This window comes from Bactrocera latifrons, unplaced genomic scaffold, assembly GCF_001853355.1.
Source record: "Bactrocera latifrons isolate USDA-ARS-PBARC rearing strain unplaced genomic scaffold, ASM185335v1 scaffold_76, whole genome shotgun sequence".
NCBI lineage: Eukaryota > Metazoa > Arthropoda > Insecta > Diptera > Tephritidae > Bactrocera > Bactrocera latifrons.
Genome location: NW_017537445.1, coordinates 549,222 through 564,537, shown reverse-complemented (window position 1 = coordinate 564,537; position 15,316 = coordinate 549,222). Strand labels below are relative to the sequence as shown.

The 15,316-nt window shown below is 38.5% G+C and overlaps 1 protein-coding gene across 2 annotated transcripts; it reads left to right on the top strand.

Annotated features, from left to right (window-relative positions):
- The first annotated feature begins 931 nt into the window (after positions 1-931).
- Positions 932-12,525, top strand: LOC108976417 (mediator of RNA polymerase II transcription subunit 1). 2 transcript variants are annotated; one of them, XM_018945494.1, is made up of 5 exons: positions 932-1,246; positions 1,435-2,615; positions 3,426-3,558; positions 3,626-5,526; positions 7,314-12,525. In XM_018945494.1, the coding sequence occupies exons 1-5, from the start codon at positions 1,204-1,206 to the stop codon at positions 8,553-8,555; spliced, it is 4,500 nt and encodes a 1,499-aa protein (XP_018801039.1). In that variant the 5' UTR covers positions 932-1,203; the 3' UTR covers positions 8,556-12,525. The 2 variants fall into 2 exon arrangements, with proteins under 2 accessions (XP_018801039.1, XP_018801038.1); XM_018945493.1 differs by having other exon boundaries at positions 3,626-5,538.
- Positions 12,526-15,316: the final 2,791 nt, after the last annotated feature.

The window sequence follows — 15,316 nt, the reverse complement described above, 5'->3', positions numbered from 1 at the left end:
GCACACCAGAATTTCAAGTAGTTATCTCAACTTGGCCTAAAAAATTCCTACAAACTTTAATAAAAATCTCGTGTATTTAGTAATAATATTTGACTTAAAAGAAATAATATCAATGTTTTTAAAGTATATAATATGTAATATGTATATATATATAAAATGAGAGCACAGATGTCCTCTGTATCTTTACTTCACTTTACCAAGAGAAGCATTTGAATGTTTGTGCTAAGATACTACATTTTTCGATGCCTTACGAAACGTATACCCTCACTTCCAATTAAACTTACCTTGCTTTCGTCTGTCCGTAGTTAGTTACCCCATTTTTACATTTAATATGCTATTTCATTCCACTTGATATCACGTTTAGCGAACTCAATGCCTATTTTACGATGCTCAATGTCACAATTTCAACTAGTTCTTTGACTATCAAGCTTGTTTTCAACCAGAAGTTTCCGAGTGATCGAGCACAAATTTGAAACCTTGCCTTCCCCTTAATTGCATAAATTGACCTCGTAGCTAAGCAATTCTTACAAAATTGTGGGGTATTTTAGGCGTTTTGAAATACGTTTTTCTGATATTAGGGTTCGGTCCTCCAATTGCATTACTTCATTTTTAAGTTTTTTCTATTTCTCACTCCTTTGTGCCATCAGTAAGTTATCTTACCAGTTAACTGCCCATTTATTTTCGAGTGACTAAGAGTTTCTTAAGGTCAATTTGACAACACTAACCGTTAATCCCTAAAGACCCCAAGACTGAACGTAGATATAAGGTGACGCGCTAATTCTTTCAAAGAACTCCGGTTTCTGTAGTCGTAACTCGCAGCGGAGTCAATGAAATGACGATTTCACTAACCTTTTATTATCGATATCTTCTATCAGATAATTACCAATATATGGATAATATCGATTAGTTTCACACATTCTTGGTGTTTTTCGAAACTAGGCAGAAAAGAAAGCAACGATTTTGCAAAGGAAGGATTTAAGTAATTTTGAAAAAGTATCTATATAAAAAGTTATATCGTGCATTTGTAAAAACAGATATGTAATGCAAATATATGTCTTAAACATTTAATGTTATCTATATGAGAAACTAAAAAAGTGAAGTGGTTAGGTGTGAGAAAGTTTATCGACGGCGGCTTGCCTAGCGGAGCGCCATTCTTGGTTAAATTCACCGCATTTGTTACACGTTGAAAACCCTTTCAATAATATGATGAATTCCACTGTAGCAAAGACGGCGGTCGGAACAACTAGTGAGTGTTAAAAACAATTATTATTAAGTACACATAATTGCACAAAGTTATAATATGCATTATATGCATACAGATGTTTTGTTAAAAGGTCTTCTATAATATCAATATCCAAGTGTATTCAATATTTATAATACTTTGAGCACTTTATTGTTTTGTGAAGAATATTTACAATATAATATCTTTTTCAGCAACAACTGCTGCTCAGTTGCTCAGCTCTGCACCAAGCGCTGCGGAGAAAAATAAACAATGGCAACGCGAACTGCTTATGGAACGCATACGTACGCGCTCCAATCAACACAAATCATTTCCTGAACTTGCGAAGGCTATGCGTATGTCCATGTTGGAGAAACGTTATGCGCTCGATGCAGTTGAGAAAGCTAATTTGCAAAAATGCCTTGACAGCATGCAACATTGCATTAAAGTAACATCACGCCAAGGACTGGTTGAAAGACTTGAGAGTCTATCGCGTCAGCTGGGCCTCAAGTTCATGGAAGATACATCGGGTTTGTTTATTTCAACCGATATGTTCTTTTTGGAAATAATATTGGACGCGAACGGCGCACTTACCGATGTCAAAGTGCATCATGAATGCAAAATTGAACAGCAGTCATGCAGTGAATTGGTAAATTGTTTGAAGCGGGGGGACTTTGCCGATTTCACTGTGCAGTTGGAGGGTTTATCATCCATCTATCAATTAAATGCAGAACCCAAAGTCAAAACGAAGGCTTTTGTTGCCTTACAAGCAATGGAAACCGACTTATATAATCTATTTCAAATGCAAAATTTCACAAAAGACTCGCAGCAATTGGTCAAAGCATCTGCGGTAGGTTTAGTGCTTAAACGACGTGGTGGTCATCCAATGAAGCTCATCTATTTCGTATCACCTTATGATCTTCTATCACTGGATACCAAATCGATGCAACCGCTCACTACCGATTTGATTACAAGTAAAGATGTTGGCTTCAGTGTGACAGTAAACCTGGAGGCTTCATCAGCGAATAAACTGCAAATATTACCTATTGTTAGCGTAACTAATGATCCACAGACCGGTATTGATATACCAATATATGCTCCGTTGAATCAGCAAAACTCCATGCTCTTGCCCGCCACATTTGTGCTACGTCTAAACAAACCGCTACCTGTGTGTCATGCCACCTTGAGAGCTTTGGGCTTGCCACTTGGTGTTGCATCTGATGGCGCAACCGGCTTGGAGTCACCAGACAAAAAAGACGTAGTCATATCGTCGATTATGAATTTGGTAGTGCAAACCGCTTCCGATCAACAGTTAAAGAACTCACAGAAAGGTCTCTTTGTGAATTTGCCGGATCAGACGCATTGCTACTTCTTCACGGAGAATAAAAAATTGCAGGTGGGTCTTATTAATTAAGTTAGAATATAATAAATTATGAATATTTTTGTTATATCCCAAACGCCTATCTCAGAAATGCTACTTCACTGCTAAGAGCCTAAAACCTTTCCCTACTAAATACATGGTCACCTTATTCACAAACTCAACGAAGAAGTACAGAGTGAATTTCAAAATTTTCGTCGATGGAGTCAGATTTCCGAAGGCCAACCACCCTTAAATTTTGTGAGTAACAATCGGCAGTCTTTACTCCATCATTCCGCAATCGCGATTGTCACAAAAGTATAGAGTAGCAACAAATCCTCAAGTCACAAGCCGATAGCACTTGGGGAAAATACAAAGCAATTATGCAGGTGGTTATAAATTTGCCGACGATATGGTCCTCTTGGTGCGCTAGGACGCAAATGGGAAAGATACAAACCTTCTGATGTCTCCCATTGAACGCTTACATAGTGAGGCCCGCATGCTACATGCCAAAGGAGCGTAATACCCTCCTCTCTAAACAATCATTTGCTTCAAGGCGCTCCTCCTGCCTTGTAGAAACATCAGAAGAATATTCCTCCAACACGTCGACGACATAAATAGTATAGCGAACAAATTTCGGACGCAACCAAATTTCGACAGGCATTAAACGCCATTCACATTGGATCTACTAACACCTTCACTAACTCCTTCCCAATGAATTAGTCCCCGCCCATTACTAATTATTTTATTGCATCATTGGCACAAATTGTTCATAACATTTAGCTACCATACAAACTGATCTTTTAAAATCAAGTTCTTTACTTCTTTGTTTGTTTATATTTTTTCTAGGCTACCCTTGTTTCCTCCATACCTTTTACGGAGCCTATGCAAGTACCAAAAATTTTAGATTTTCTTAAACGTCAGGCGCTTTTCTACACACTCTTGGCTAGTTGTGTACGTACACAGTCCAAAATGGGTAATGGTAAGTTATTGCTTTAAATATTACAACTACTAGTCGGCCGACAATAATTATAATTCGCTCATTTCAGATATGGAATCCACCACCATACTCGAAGTCAATGCTATTTCCTTTCAACAAATCAGTGTTTCACTGCAACATACCTTCGAGGAAACAATGGCAACACTTGAGTTCGATTTACGTGACGGCAATGTAAAGTGTGCACTCTACTCGCTAACACATAACTACGATCTGCTGTCGCTGAAGCTTACAAAAGTTGTGGAGAAGTGTTTATCCATACCGGTGACCATACGTGCGTTACTTAAGTTTTGGGATCAAGAAACGATGAGCATGTTTCAGCGCACTATCGGTGGTGGTGTTGGCGGCGGCATGGGCGGTTTAGGTGGTACAGGCCCTTGCGGTAGCACTGGCAATGCTGGTTATGGAAATTTTAGTATGGTCATGGGACCTAATGATTCGGGCGGTGGTGTTGGCGGTAGTGCCGGCATGCGTGGCAGTGCCGTTAAAATGGAACAACAACAACAACGGCAACAACAACAAATGTCCAATATGGCTTCCGCAACGACGACAATGGGTGGTGGTGTTAGTGGCGTTGGTATGAACGCAGCTTGCAATAGCGCTGCCGGCATTGCAGGGTTTCTGCAATATAAAAACGAAGTGAAGCAGGAGGATTTTCATGATAGCCCAAAGAGTCAAATGCAAAATAATTTAGCTTTCCATGCTGCTGCTGAAAGCAGCTCTTTGGGCAGCGCACATCAGCTACAGCAAACGCAGCAGCAACAGCAACAACTACAACAAACCGCATCACCACATGATCAAAATACCGTCGGCAATCAAACGGAAATCGAAATAGCTGATAAGTACAAGAACATTTGGATGGATAAAACAAATTTGAAGAATTGCGTCAGCATAACACCCATTTCACCGGATAGTAATAGCAGAGGCGCCACACAACAACAAGGCGTGGATGTGAAACGCTCCGTCGGCATAGAAATTATTCCACTGACTGCAGCAAATGGCGCCAATGCAAGCGGCGCTTCAATCACATTGCCCGGCGGCACGAATGTTCCGCAAACCGGCGTCAACACCTCATCCACCATCACTATAACGCCCATTAACGCCGTGACCAATACGAGTATTAATACCAATAAAGATAAAAAATCGAGCGGCGGCACAGCTGTGGGCAGTGCCGGTTTAAATACCGCTCCGAATATGTCTACGGTGAGTGGCAAGCGTCCATTGGACGTAAGCTCAACTAGTGATACGCAAAAGGAGAAGAAACGTAAAAAGAAGCGCGATGATTCACCCATGGGTCCACCGGAAAAAGTGTATTCGCGTCAAAATTCACCTGCTGCCACCAACGAGACCGCTGCTACAGTGGCGGCGCGCAAATTCTCATCACCTTCCTCCTCACCAAAAGGTGGCAGCGGTAGCAGTATGCTTAGCGGCGCTAACACTGGCGCTGCCGGCAATGCTGCGCTGCTTTCGACACGTCCCAGCCCGAAACATTCGCCCGTCTATAGCAGTCCGAAGCATTCGAATACCGCCTCCAATAGTCCGAAGTCACCGTTCGGCACGCATTCGCCAAAGCATGGGTCTTCGGGTAAGCCGAGTATGTCGACACTGAAGAGTGCCACAGCGACCAGTCTAAGTCCGAAAGGCGATAAAGGCGGTTGTGGTGCTGCAAGCAGTTTAGTTGGCAATGCGGCGGCCGGTGTTGCGGCTGCTAATGCAGTGAAAGCAGCTATGGGTGTTGGTGTGGTTGGTGGTATGCAACAAATGAAGTCTATCAATCATTTAGCGGCACCAACTGCTGGTGGCTATAGTTCCGTGAACAATATGAGTGGCGGTGGCGCTGGTGGTGTTAGTGGCGGTGTTGGCCAGCTATTGAGTGGCAATGGTGCGCCGGGGGGAATGGATATGAATGCGGCGGCCGTTGCAGCATCACAAGTGGCAGCTATGCGTAAAGTGGTGAGTGGCGCGGTAAGTTCATACAATTTTCAGTAGACACAACTCGCTAGTACACATCTTTTTGAAAAGTTTTTATTTTTATATAATTTTTTTTTTTWAATTTTTATTATTTTTCATAGCGTATAAGTCTAGTTTATCGGTTCATTTGCTGTTCCGAGTGGTTTAAATTATTTTCCAAAGTGATAAAAGTTCTTTCAAAGCTTATAAAGTTCAAAAAAGAAAAGTGAACCAAGCAAAGCGTGTAAAAATTGAATTAACAAACAAGCTAACGTGTTAATGCTACATTTATTTAACAAAAAATGCAACACTTGTCAAAAATAATTTTAAATACTGTTAGGCGCTTGACCCTGTATGACAGAAGATACATTTTTTCTAAAAATAAAGCTTTTAATGTATTTAAAATAAATTTTTGCACAGAAAATAATATTTTTTTAGCTTTCTTCTTACAATGCTAACTTTATGTATTTTCTTATTTAAAATTTTCAAATCTTTGTATTCTAGTTTTTTAAATTTAAAAAGAATAATAATAATAGAAAAATAAATAAAAAGTATAAACATGCTAACACTTGTAGTTTTGTCTTATTTATTTTTATTTAATATTTTAGTTTTTAATTTGCGATTTGGAAATTATTTTGGTTAATATTTAAGTTATTTTTGGTTAATTTTTTGATTAAAATGCATGCTGGTGTAGTAAAATATATATTTCTATAAAAGGTGTGGTTAAAAAAAATATGAATTAATTAAATTAAATTCAAAACCGAAAAAAACTTCCACTATGCAAAACAAGCTACTTTAATTTGTATTTACTTTAAGTTCCAGGAAGTATTGCGTTTGGCTTTGAATTTTGAGGTTATGTTAGATACAGTTTTTTTTTTAATGAAAATTGTTGATTTTTTTATAAAAAAATTAGAGTTTTTACTTGCTTCGACTTAATTTTGTTTAAATTTGTAATGGATGGAATAGCCAACGGAAGCTCATATACTGGGAGTTTTTATGGCAGCTACATATATGCTATAGTGGTCCAATCCGAACAATATGTTAGTGAGGATGTCTCGTCAAATAAAAAGATTTTTATACGAGTACAAGAAATTAAGCGACTAGTTCGGATAATTAAGCAGACAGACAGTTGTACAAGCCTTGAACTTTTTTTCTTTATATTTTAAAGGGTCTCCGACGTTTCCTTCGTGATAAACTTAATGCATACTGTTCATAGAATAATAATAAAAAATATTAATTCATACCTCCAATAAATGTTCTATAATTCTCAACAAGTTTATCAAATGCATAAATGGTTACTAAAAAACTTGTTAAATAATGTTTATACATTTAATAAATTAATTTTAAAATTAAAAAAAAATTAAAATCTATAAAATTAAAAAAAAATCACTAATTTGGTATTTATTTTTATGAGAATATATTTTTTTCGGTGGTGAGCATTTTAAAATTAATTTAATTGCTGATTTTGAAGTAATTGTACACATTAATATGATATACTATAACACAAAACTTAATGATATTTTTTAACAATATTTACTAACAATTTATACTTCACTCTTTCTCTCTCTCTCTATCTCTTTTTTTTACACTCTTGCTATATCAACTATAATTTTTTGAACACTTTTCTCAACTTTTTTTAACCTCATCAAACATTTACTTTCTCCCAAATTCGCCCCTATCCACCATATACTCACCACTCACACTCATTATAATTGTTTCTTCATTTTTATGCTTTCCGCGTGTAATTTATCCACACACACACTCTCTATGATACGAAATTCTTTTGTCAGGTTAGTTCGACGGCGTCAACGATGTCAGTCGCGTCAACAACAGCAACAGCAACGCAAGCGCTGCCGGGAGCGCCAGTGTCGGCGCCGCTCCAACACTCACCGCCGGACATTGGCAGCAGTGAGTCGAAGAGCGTTGGACGTGCCGAGTCAACACAACAATTCAATTCAACCGAATATATGGTGAAATCGAGCCAGGAGGGCTTGAAGCTGACCATCAACAAGACGAGCGGTGCTGGCAAATCCAGTATTAGTAACAACAACGCCAACAGTAACAGCAACAGCAGTAGTAGCAGTGCTAACACGGTTACTGCAGCCAACACCACCACAACAGCTGGGAAGGGTTTAAAAACGGGTAGCGGTTCAACTAAAAAACAACATACGGGCCTCAAACCGGGCGTTAGCAGTGGACCGGCCTCTAAGAAGTTGGCGTCAGCCAAGTCACCGTCCAAGAAGGGTACCATATCTAAACATCCCTTTCAAAAGTCAAACTCATCGGGAAGCTTGTCCATAAAATCAACCAATCCCACTGGTGGCCTGACCAAAAGCTACAGCACAAATTCATTTGGCGACCTGGGCGCTAGTGGCGCCACAGCACGTAAGTCCGCCAAGAAATCTGCTTCGTCGTCGTCAACGTCGACCGCAAACACGAACGCCAATGCAACCGCAACTCCTGCACCTGCCACACGCTTGGACCACCAAGCGGACATGTTGAAAATACTACAATATGCTTCACCAGCAATGGCGGCCAACATGGAGGGTTTCATGAAGGGCTTCAATAGTAAATTTCAAATACCGAAATTATCGCAACGCGCCGCCAACCTCGCAAATGGCTCACAATCAGCACCGACAACGCCGACTGCACTCTCGCCTGCGTTGAGTAGTGTTAACAGCACGACGGGTGCAAAGGTTGATAACCCTGCCAACGAAGCCCTGCAATCGCTACACAATACGCAACAACAACAACAGCAACAAAATGTTACAACAATGCATTTGAGCGCTAATTATCATTTGGCACAAAAAACCGAAGGCTTACAAATGCATTACGCTAATCATCACCGTCAGCAGCCACAGCTGCAACAACAACAACAACACTCGCAAATGCATAATCAGCTTACACAGCACCAGACAGCCTTAACAGTTGACTACCATCATCAAGCGTCGGCTGTCGCTCAATCCATGGACGAGTCGTCGTTTATGCCGAACGCTGCTGCCGCGCCGTCGGCTGGATACGGTGGTAAATGACATTACTTAGTTACATTTAAATTTTGTATTTGTAAGTTCCAAGTATTTGTGTATTATTTTAAATTGTAATAATTATTTTACCGATCCGCCTCGTTGCTGGAGTCCAATGGGGTTAGGTTAAAATCTTGGCGACCACTTAAAGATTATTAGCATATTTGTTACTGGAAACTCGGTCTGGTTTTGTATGGCATAACGCTGGGTAGGTCTGAAAATTGGATTCTATGTTAAAACTAATCTAAGTCACATGTTTTTCAATTATTCGAGATGCCGTCTGTTCTAGAAACATCTGCGTTTAGCTCTTACTCTAAGCATTCAAAGCATTTTTTCGAAAGAAACGACTTAGTTTTTCGACTTTCTTACACTGAATAGCAAAGTTTGCCTTTTTGCTTTTATTGTGCCAGAAATCAGCATATCATTTCCAATCAGCATCTAACACTAACAATCTTAGGTAGAGGACAATCTGTAACTGTTAGGGATTTGAGCAGTGCTGTTGAGTAGAAAGATCCTAGCCGAATATGAATCGTGTCCGCTGCGGTTATGTATATGCGACTATTCTTTGAGAACAGTTCTAGAATAGTATATTCTTGTTCTCATTCCCATACATTCGATTAACCTACGGCTCACCTCTATCTGTCCAGTTATAGTTGGTCTCTTGGAACTTGATTCGTTTGTGCATTGACATGAACTTGAAGTTTAGACGCTAGAAAATAATACAAACTTTTGTGAGTTCTCAGTCCTTAGTGGGATGAAAAATCCGGTTCCGTTCTAGTTACGTAGACTCGACTGTCGGGTGGAACGGTTAATTTCTTAGGTAATGACATTGGAAAATTGGGTTTAGAGGCCAATATCTTCTAAGAGCCAAATTAAGTAGACAGACATATTAGGTTTGTCTTTAAAACCGATCACTTCCTGAAAACTTTTATAAATATTTTTCGGTAACGAGTTTCCAGTAAAAAAATGTATGTTGGTACTTAAAGTTTGAAAATTAGTAAAATCAACGAATCTATTTAAGTGAGGCAACACTCAGTTATGTGCATAATATATTAAGATACATGTTTTATCCAACATTAACTAAAAATAATAAAAGTGCACTGAGAAAAATGCATATCTTTCAGTGCGAATTTTTGAAAGCCTAAAAGTATGCAATATTTTTTCAAAATTTGTTTTTTTTTTTTCAAAATAGTAATTGTATATCATTATTATTATTACACTGAAATTATAATTATTTAATCTATTTTCGTATACCATCAAGAAAACAACCACTCACACAAGCATTGTTGAAAAATATTTGTCAAGAAAATTGTTAGTTTTAAAATATCATTTCACTTTTTTCTTGCTCTATGCTATTTGCAATGCTCATATTTTAGTTTAGAATTCATATTTTTAATGACATTTAAGAGATAACTCTTCTGAGTTCTTACTGAACATATATGAAGATCTTTCTCAAAGATTACACGTGTCAGGTAACAAATAACCTCTGGCTTCGTTTATGCCTGACTTTTAGCTAATCTTAACGTTTAATCCCTTTCCCTTTGATTTTGATTTCTACAAAAGGGATACCAACGGAACGCTTTATTGGAACATATTTGAATGTTCGCCTAGAAATAAAATATATACAAAAACATCCAAAAATTGCAGGTGACCTTCAAAAAATACTGAATAAAATGGCTATACAAGCCGTCTCGAGTATTTCGTTGTGCTTTTTGTGGCCAAAAATTACCTCTATTTTCAGTAAGATGCATTCTTGTACAAGTAATGTTCCTTTCGTGTGAAAATACCGATTAAGAAAGCATTCATCCACAATATCTCGTGTTGCAGGCAGAACTTGAGTATCGATTTCAGAAGCATTCCTCGAACAATCAGAGTTGAAATCTGATCTCTCTAAAAATTTCATTTTCTAAAGCGTTCATCCTTCAAATAGTCGGTTATGAAAGGAATTCTTCCAATAATGCAGTAGTATAAGTCCTTCTACTGTTCAAAGATCTATAAATAAAATGAGTCTTTGGGAATGTATATACTTGCTTCTTTGCCTATGTAATATCTGTCACTAAAGTGACATTTAAGAAAGTGTTCACCCATTCAACCCATTACACAGCTGTATTATTATATGTTCTGTGTATATTAGCCTGTCTTAAAGACAATCTGTTTTGGAGACACACTCTTACTTTTTCCTTATCTTAAGGATAATCTCTGACTAAGGCGACGTTTAACCCAAAAACATATAACACGGCAGTGGATTACGGAAGAGGCTGCGTAAATTAGGGGGAGCTTATGTTGGTGTTGTCGCCGTATCTCGTAAGAATTGATTGTAATCCTTTCAGAAATTTAAAGTGTTAAAGACAGTCTGAAGAAACAAAACATAAGTTTTAGCCTTGACTGACTTTAATAAACCTTTTTAGATAAATTGGTTATGACTGAAAGTGAGAGCGATTATTGTCCTAAGTGACTAGGTATCGCAAGCTTAAACTTAATGAAAAATAAAGCGAACAGTGCGATATGTATTGACAATTTTTATTTTTAATTTGATATTTTAAAACCGCATATGAATAGAAAGATTTTTTAAACAAAAAAACATCGATTAATTGCGTTCAATGACGATATAGTTGTCGAGAGCGCTTTAAAGAGCTGCGTTTTATATTTTTGAACAGCCGTTTATACTGAAAAATACGATTTTTGTATATACGATATGCATTTTTTATATAGACATGTATCTTGTACAAACAAATCGATAATAAAAATCGACTATTTGCGTTCGATATGGTATGGAGAGTGTCTTAAATTTGCTCTTAAGCAGTCAGTTTCAATATGTTTGCGATTAACAAGGGTAAAATAATCGTTAAAATTGATATCGATAATTTTGTCCGACATAAGTTGTTATCTCGAAAACATATTAATTAAAATTTATTTATGTTTTTGAACAGTTTGGTGTTTTATCTATTAACAATCAAATTTTTAAATATATGGACTTATATTTTTTATATGGAATCTTATGTTGGTACTGAAAAATCGTATTAAAAACGATTATTATGCGGTGAATAGTGTTATATCGACATAAGAATGCTTAAATAGTTGCTTTTAAGCCAGCGGTTTTTAATATATTTAGGACCGTTTTCTGTGTCTGCCCATCTGTTTTTTCTTAGCAATCATCTATCAGTTAAGTTCTGGTAAACTTAACCAAACCTGATTCTTTCGATAAAGAACTTTTTTTTTTACCAGAACTTAATTGACAGATGACGCCTGATCAGACATGGAGAAAACGGCGCTTAATTTTATGATCAGTATTTTGTAATATATTAATATAAACAAAAATTGCTAGTAGATTTGAAAATTTTGTTGTGAATATTTGATAGCATACTATTTTATTAACACATACGCGTAGTCTTTCTCATATTCTCCAAAATGTTTTTCCAAATTTGATTAAATTATTAAAAAAAAGTATGCAAACTAGCACACAAAATAATTTTATTCCGTTTCGTTTATAAGATTTACATTTCAGAAGTAAACGCAGAAAATTTGTTCTTCTAAAACATCACACAAATTGTTAAATCGCTGTTTATTATTTAACGACAACCACTCGACTATCTAGCCTTAACAAGCGATACAAATATTATTATTTATGTAAAAATTGTATTTAAAGTTTGTATTTATTAATAAAAGTTGAAATTTTTTCTGAAACGGCTGGGCTAGAAACAAAATTGAGTACAAAAATTAAACAAAAAATATGATTTTTGTAAATTGTATACCAAAACATACTTACACAACTATACATAAGCATTTAAATGCAAAACATTGTAAAATATAATCAATATTATTAAGAATATTCAAATTATATTAAATTTAAAATATTGCGCATCCGTTATAATACAGAAAAAAAGCATCATTGTTGAAATATTACTTAAGTTCCAAAGCAAATTATTACTGGCAATAACTGTAAAAAAAAATAAAAAAGAATTGAAAAAAATTTCAAAACCACATGCTGCTGTTGTTTCTGCTATTTGCTGGAATTATGCATACACGTTTTTAAAAGTGGTGAGTGCTTTGAAGATTTTCGACTTTGTGTGGAATTGAAATGATGAACTCGTCACTCAATTGTATGCCTTTCAGCTTTATTTGCAGTATGCCTGTTGATGCTGTTGCAAAGATCAGTAAAAATAATTTTTTTTTGTTAAACAAAGGAGCACTTCAATATACGTATATAGAAATTGATGGAGGAGTTTGAAACAATTACTGTTTTAGTTTCTATTTTCCATTCTAATTCGAATTCTAGTTGTCACAGCCAGTCAGTCGGTGATTCATGCTGAAAGTTTTAAATTTCTTCGATTTGCTGACCACTGAAATCGTGAGATCCGAGGTGTTTATCATTGTAAGATGGCTGGACAATCTGGATGTAGGTGTTGTTGTTTCTTCTTTTAAACAGGCTTTTTAAAATACTTCCTAAATGAGTCTTAACCGTACCGCATGAACACAGATAAGGCAATGATTAGTTAGTTGACTAGCTAGAACTCTAGCTAGCCAGTAGTGGTACGCACGAAGACCCATCCTATTCTATTGCTAGCAAGACTACGCTGTGTTTTCTTGCCAGCTCGTTATCAGTTCCGTTAATAGTAAGAATTGGCTTTGCTTAACTACACAAATGCATCTACAATGTGTGGTGTGTTTAACGTGAGTACGTGCTGACGACAGCCTTAAAGCACAGCGAATCAAATCAATGCGTTGATAAGCGCCTTGAAAATGCCAGACATTTTTCAGTACCAGTTGGTGAGGTATAGACACTCTAACTTCCTTCGTAGGGTTCGAGGCCCATCTAAAGTGCCGTCTGTGCCGTATTTTGGGTGCGGCACCCGGTTTCAATGCAACTCTACATACAACTGACAAAGTGTCACTTCTTTATGCGTTCGGGTTTTAACCACAACCACCACGATACTACCCGATACCACTCTCAGTCTTTCAATCTCCCTGGCCGCTGGCGAGCGCGCGCTTAGCAATAGTAGTTGTCATCATAAGATGCCCAGCTTGTTACCCTTAAATGCGTTGTTGTTGGGGTGGATTGAGCAAGGACCACCTTCCAGTCCTGGCCATCCTCTCATCAGTCCTCCGGGACGCCGAGCTGAAATCCTAGACGTTCAGCTGGAGTAGTTCTTCATTGTTCTTCGGTGCAATCGTTTCCAGCACAGGCGCTGCGGGGGCAGGCGCCTGCTGGGCGGTGAGGAATGCAAGCCACAACCTCCTCTAAGGACATGGACTTGTCCGCGCTGATGTGAATTCTCGGTAATGCCATTAGGAGTGCTTCATATTTTGAGGCAAGCTCCCTCAGCTCCTTCGAGGTCACTACTTCGCTTTTACGATATGCGCCATACGCCGCGGTCGGTTCTCTACGCGAAGTGGAATCATCCACTACTGTGGAAGTGGTGGATTCTCCGTTTCCAGTGAGTCTCTCAACCTTTCTTCTCCGTGGAGGAGTCATTTCAGCTACTGACCATCCAGTCGATATCAGAAGTTCTATGCCGCATCTAACTTCTAGCATACCACCCCCTAACTCACAAATAACGGCATAGGAACTCTAACAATTAACGCTTAGCAATACCACAGTAAACTTGGCAAACAGCCGAAATCATACGATGACCAACCGACAGTCTTTCTCACCGCACCTTCGGAAGCATCGGATTCTGTTCTGCATTCCACCACTAGGTGGTCAAGGTTCATACTTCACGTAGAACCTTCCCACCTCCATTGGGGGCATTAATTTATCGAACCCTCAGGGACGACGTTGGTTCTATCGTCAGTCGTCATTTTCCTGGGGTGACTGACCGTCATAACGTTCGATATTTTGACCTCAGAAGATGTATTGGCCCTAACATTTTGGTTTGCGGTCATGTACAGACCGATCTCTTCAAACTTTGTAATTGCCTCCCTTTGTTTTATTAGCAGCGTCTCCCTTGTTCTTGCTGAACGTTTTTTTCCCTCCTACGTTGCGCAGAGCATAACAAAGACTCTGACGGGCAACCTTGAAACCGTGCCGCGCAGAAAGGCACTTCTGGGGTCGCTCCTTGAATTAAAGAGTAACTCCGATAGCGAAGCAAGAACTGTCGAAATAGCTGCGGTACCTGGAATTAAATCGGGCGGTGCTGGAGAAAGAAGAGTCGCGATAAAGGGCGCTCCAAGGAAGATTGCTGCAGATAAGGGGTGCCTTGTCAAAGAGACGGAGGGGAAGGGGGGCTGCGTTAAGCAGCTATTGTTGGTATGAGCAACTTTTGATGACCGTCATTGCAGAAAGCGCTCACCTTCGTGGGAAAGTAGACGCCCTTATGGGGTATAGTGGTACTTCCCTCCCTTTAACGAGCAGGGCGGTACCGGCACGAGCGACTTCGGCACCTACCACACCCCTTCCAACGACAGTGGATCTACGTAACCGGAACGGACTCGGATTTTTTATCCGGTCAAGGACTGCAAACCCGGCAAAATTCTGCCGTTATAACAGCATCTAGCTCTGCGGCACCTGCGCTGCAGGCAATAGCGGCCATGTGGCCGAAGTCGGTGTGGTAGGTAGGTTTTCTTTTGGTATGCGTGTGCACGAGGTGAAGTTTATAAGAGTGGTGAAGTGGTAATCCGAATCCCCTCTGTCATAGATCGGCGAATAGCGTCAAATTTGGGGTGGTTGATTTGGAGCAGAGATCTGCAATTGGTGCCAATAAAATTAGTGCACTTAAAGTCAGGCTGTAGGATAAATTTGCAGAATTCGGCATTAACAGTTTAGACAGCAT

Excerpts from the sequence above, each read along its gene's own strand:
- LOC108976417 (XM_018945493.1), top strand. The coding sequence starts at position 1,204 with ATGATGAATTCCACTGTAGCAAAGACGGCGGTCGGAACAACTA. Across the intron at positions 1,247-1,434 it reads GACGGCGGTCGGAACAACTA|CAACAACTGCTGCTCAGTTG; the intron begins GTGAGTGTTAAA and ends TATCTTTTTCAG. Across the intron at positions 3,559-3,625 it reads ACAGTCCAAAATGGGTAATG|ATATGGAATCCACCACCATA; the intron begins GTAAGTTATTGC and ends CGCTCATTTCAG.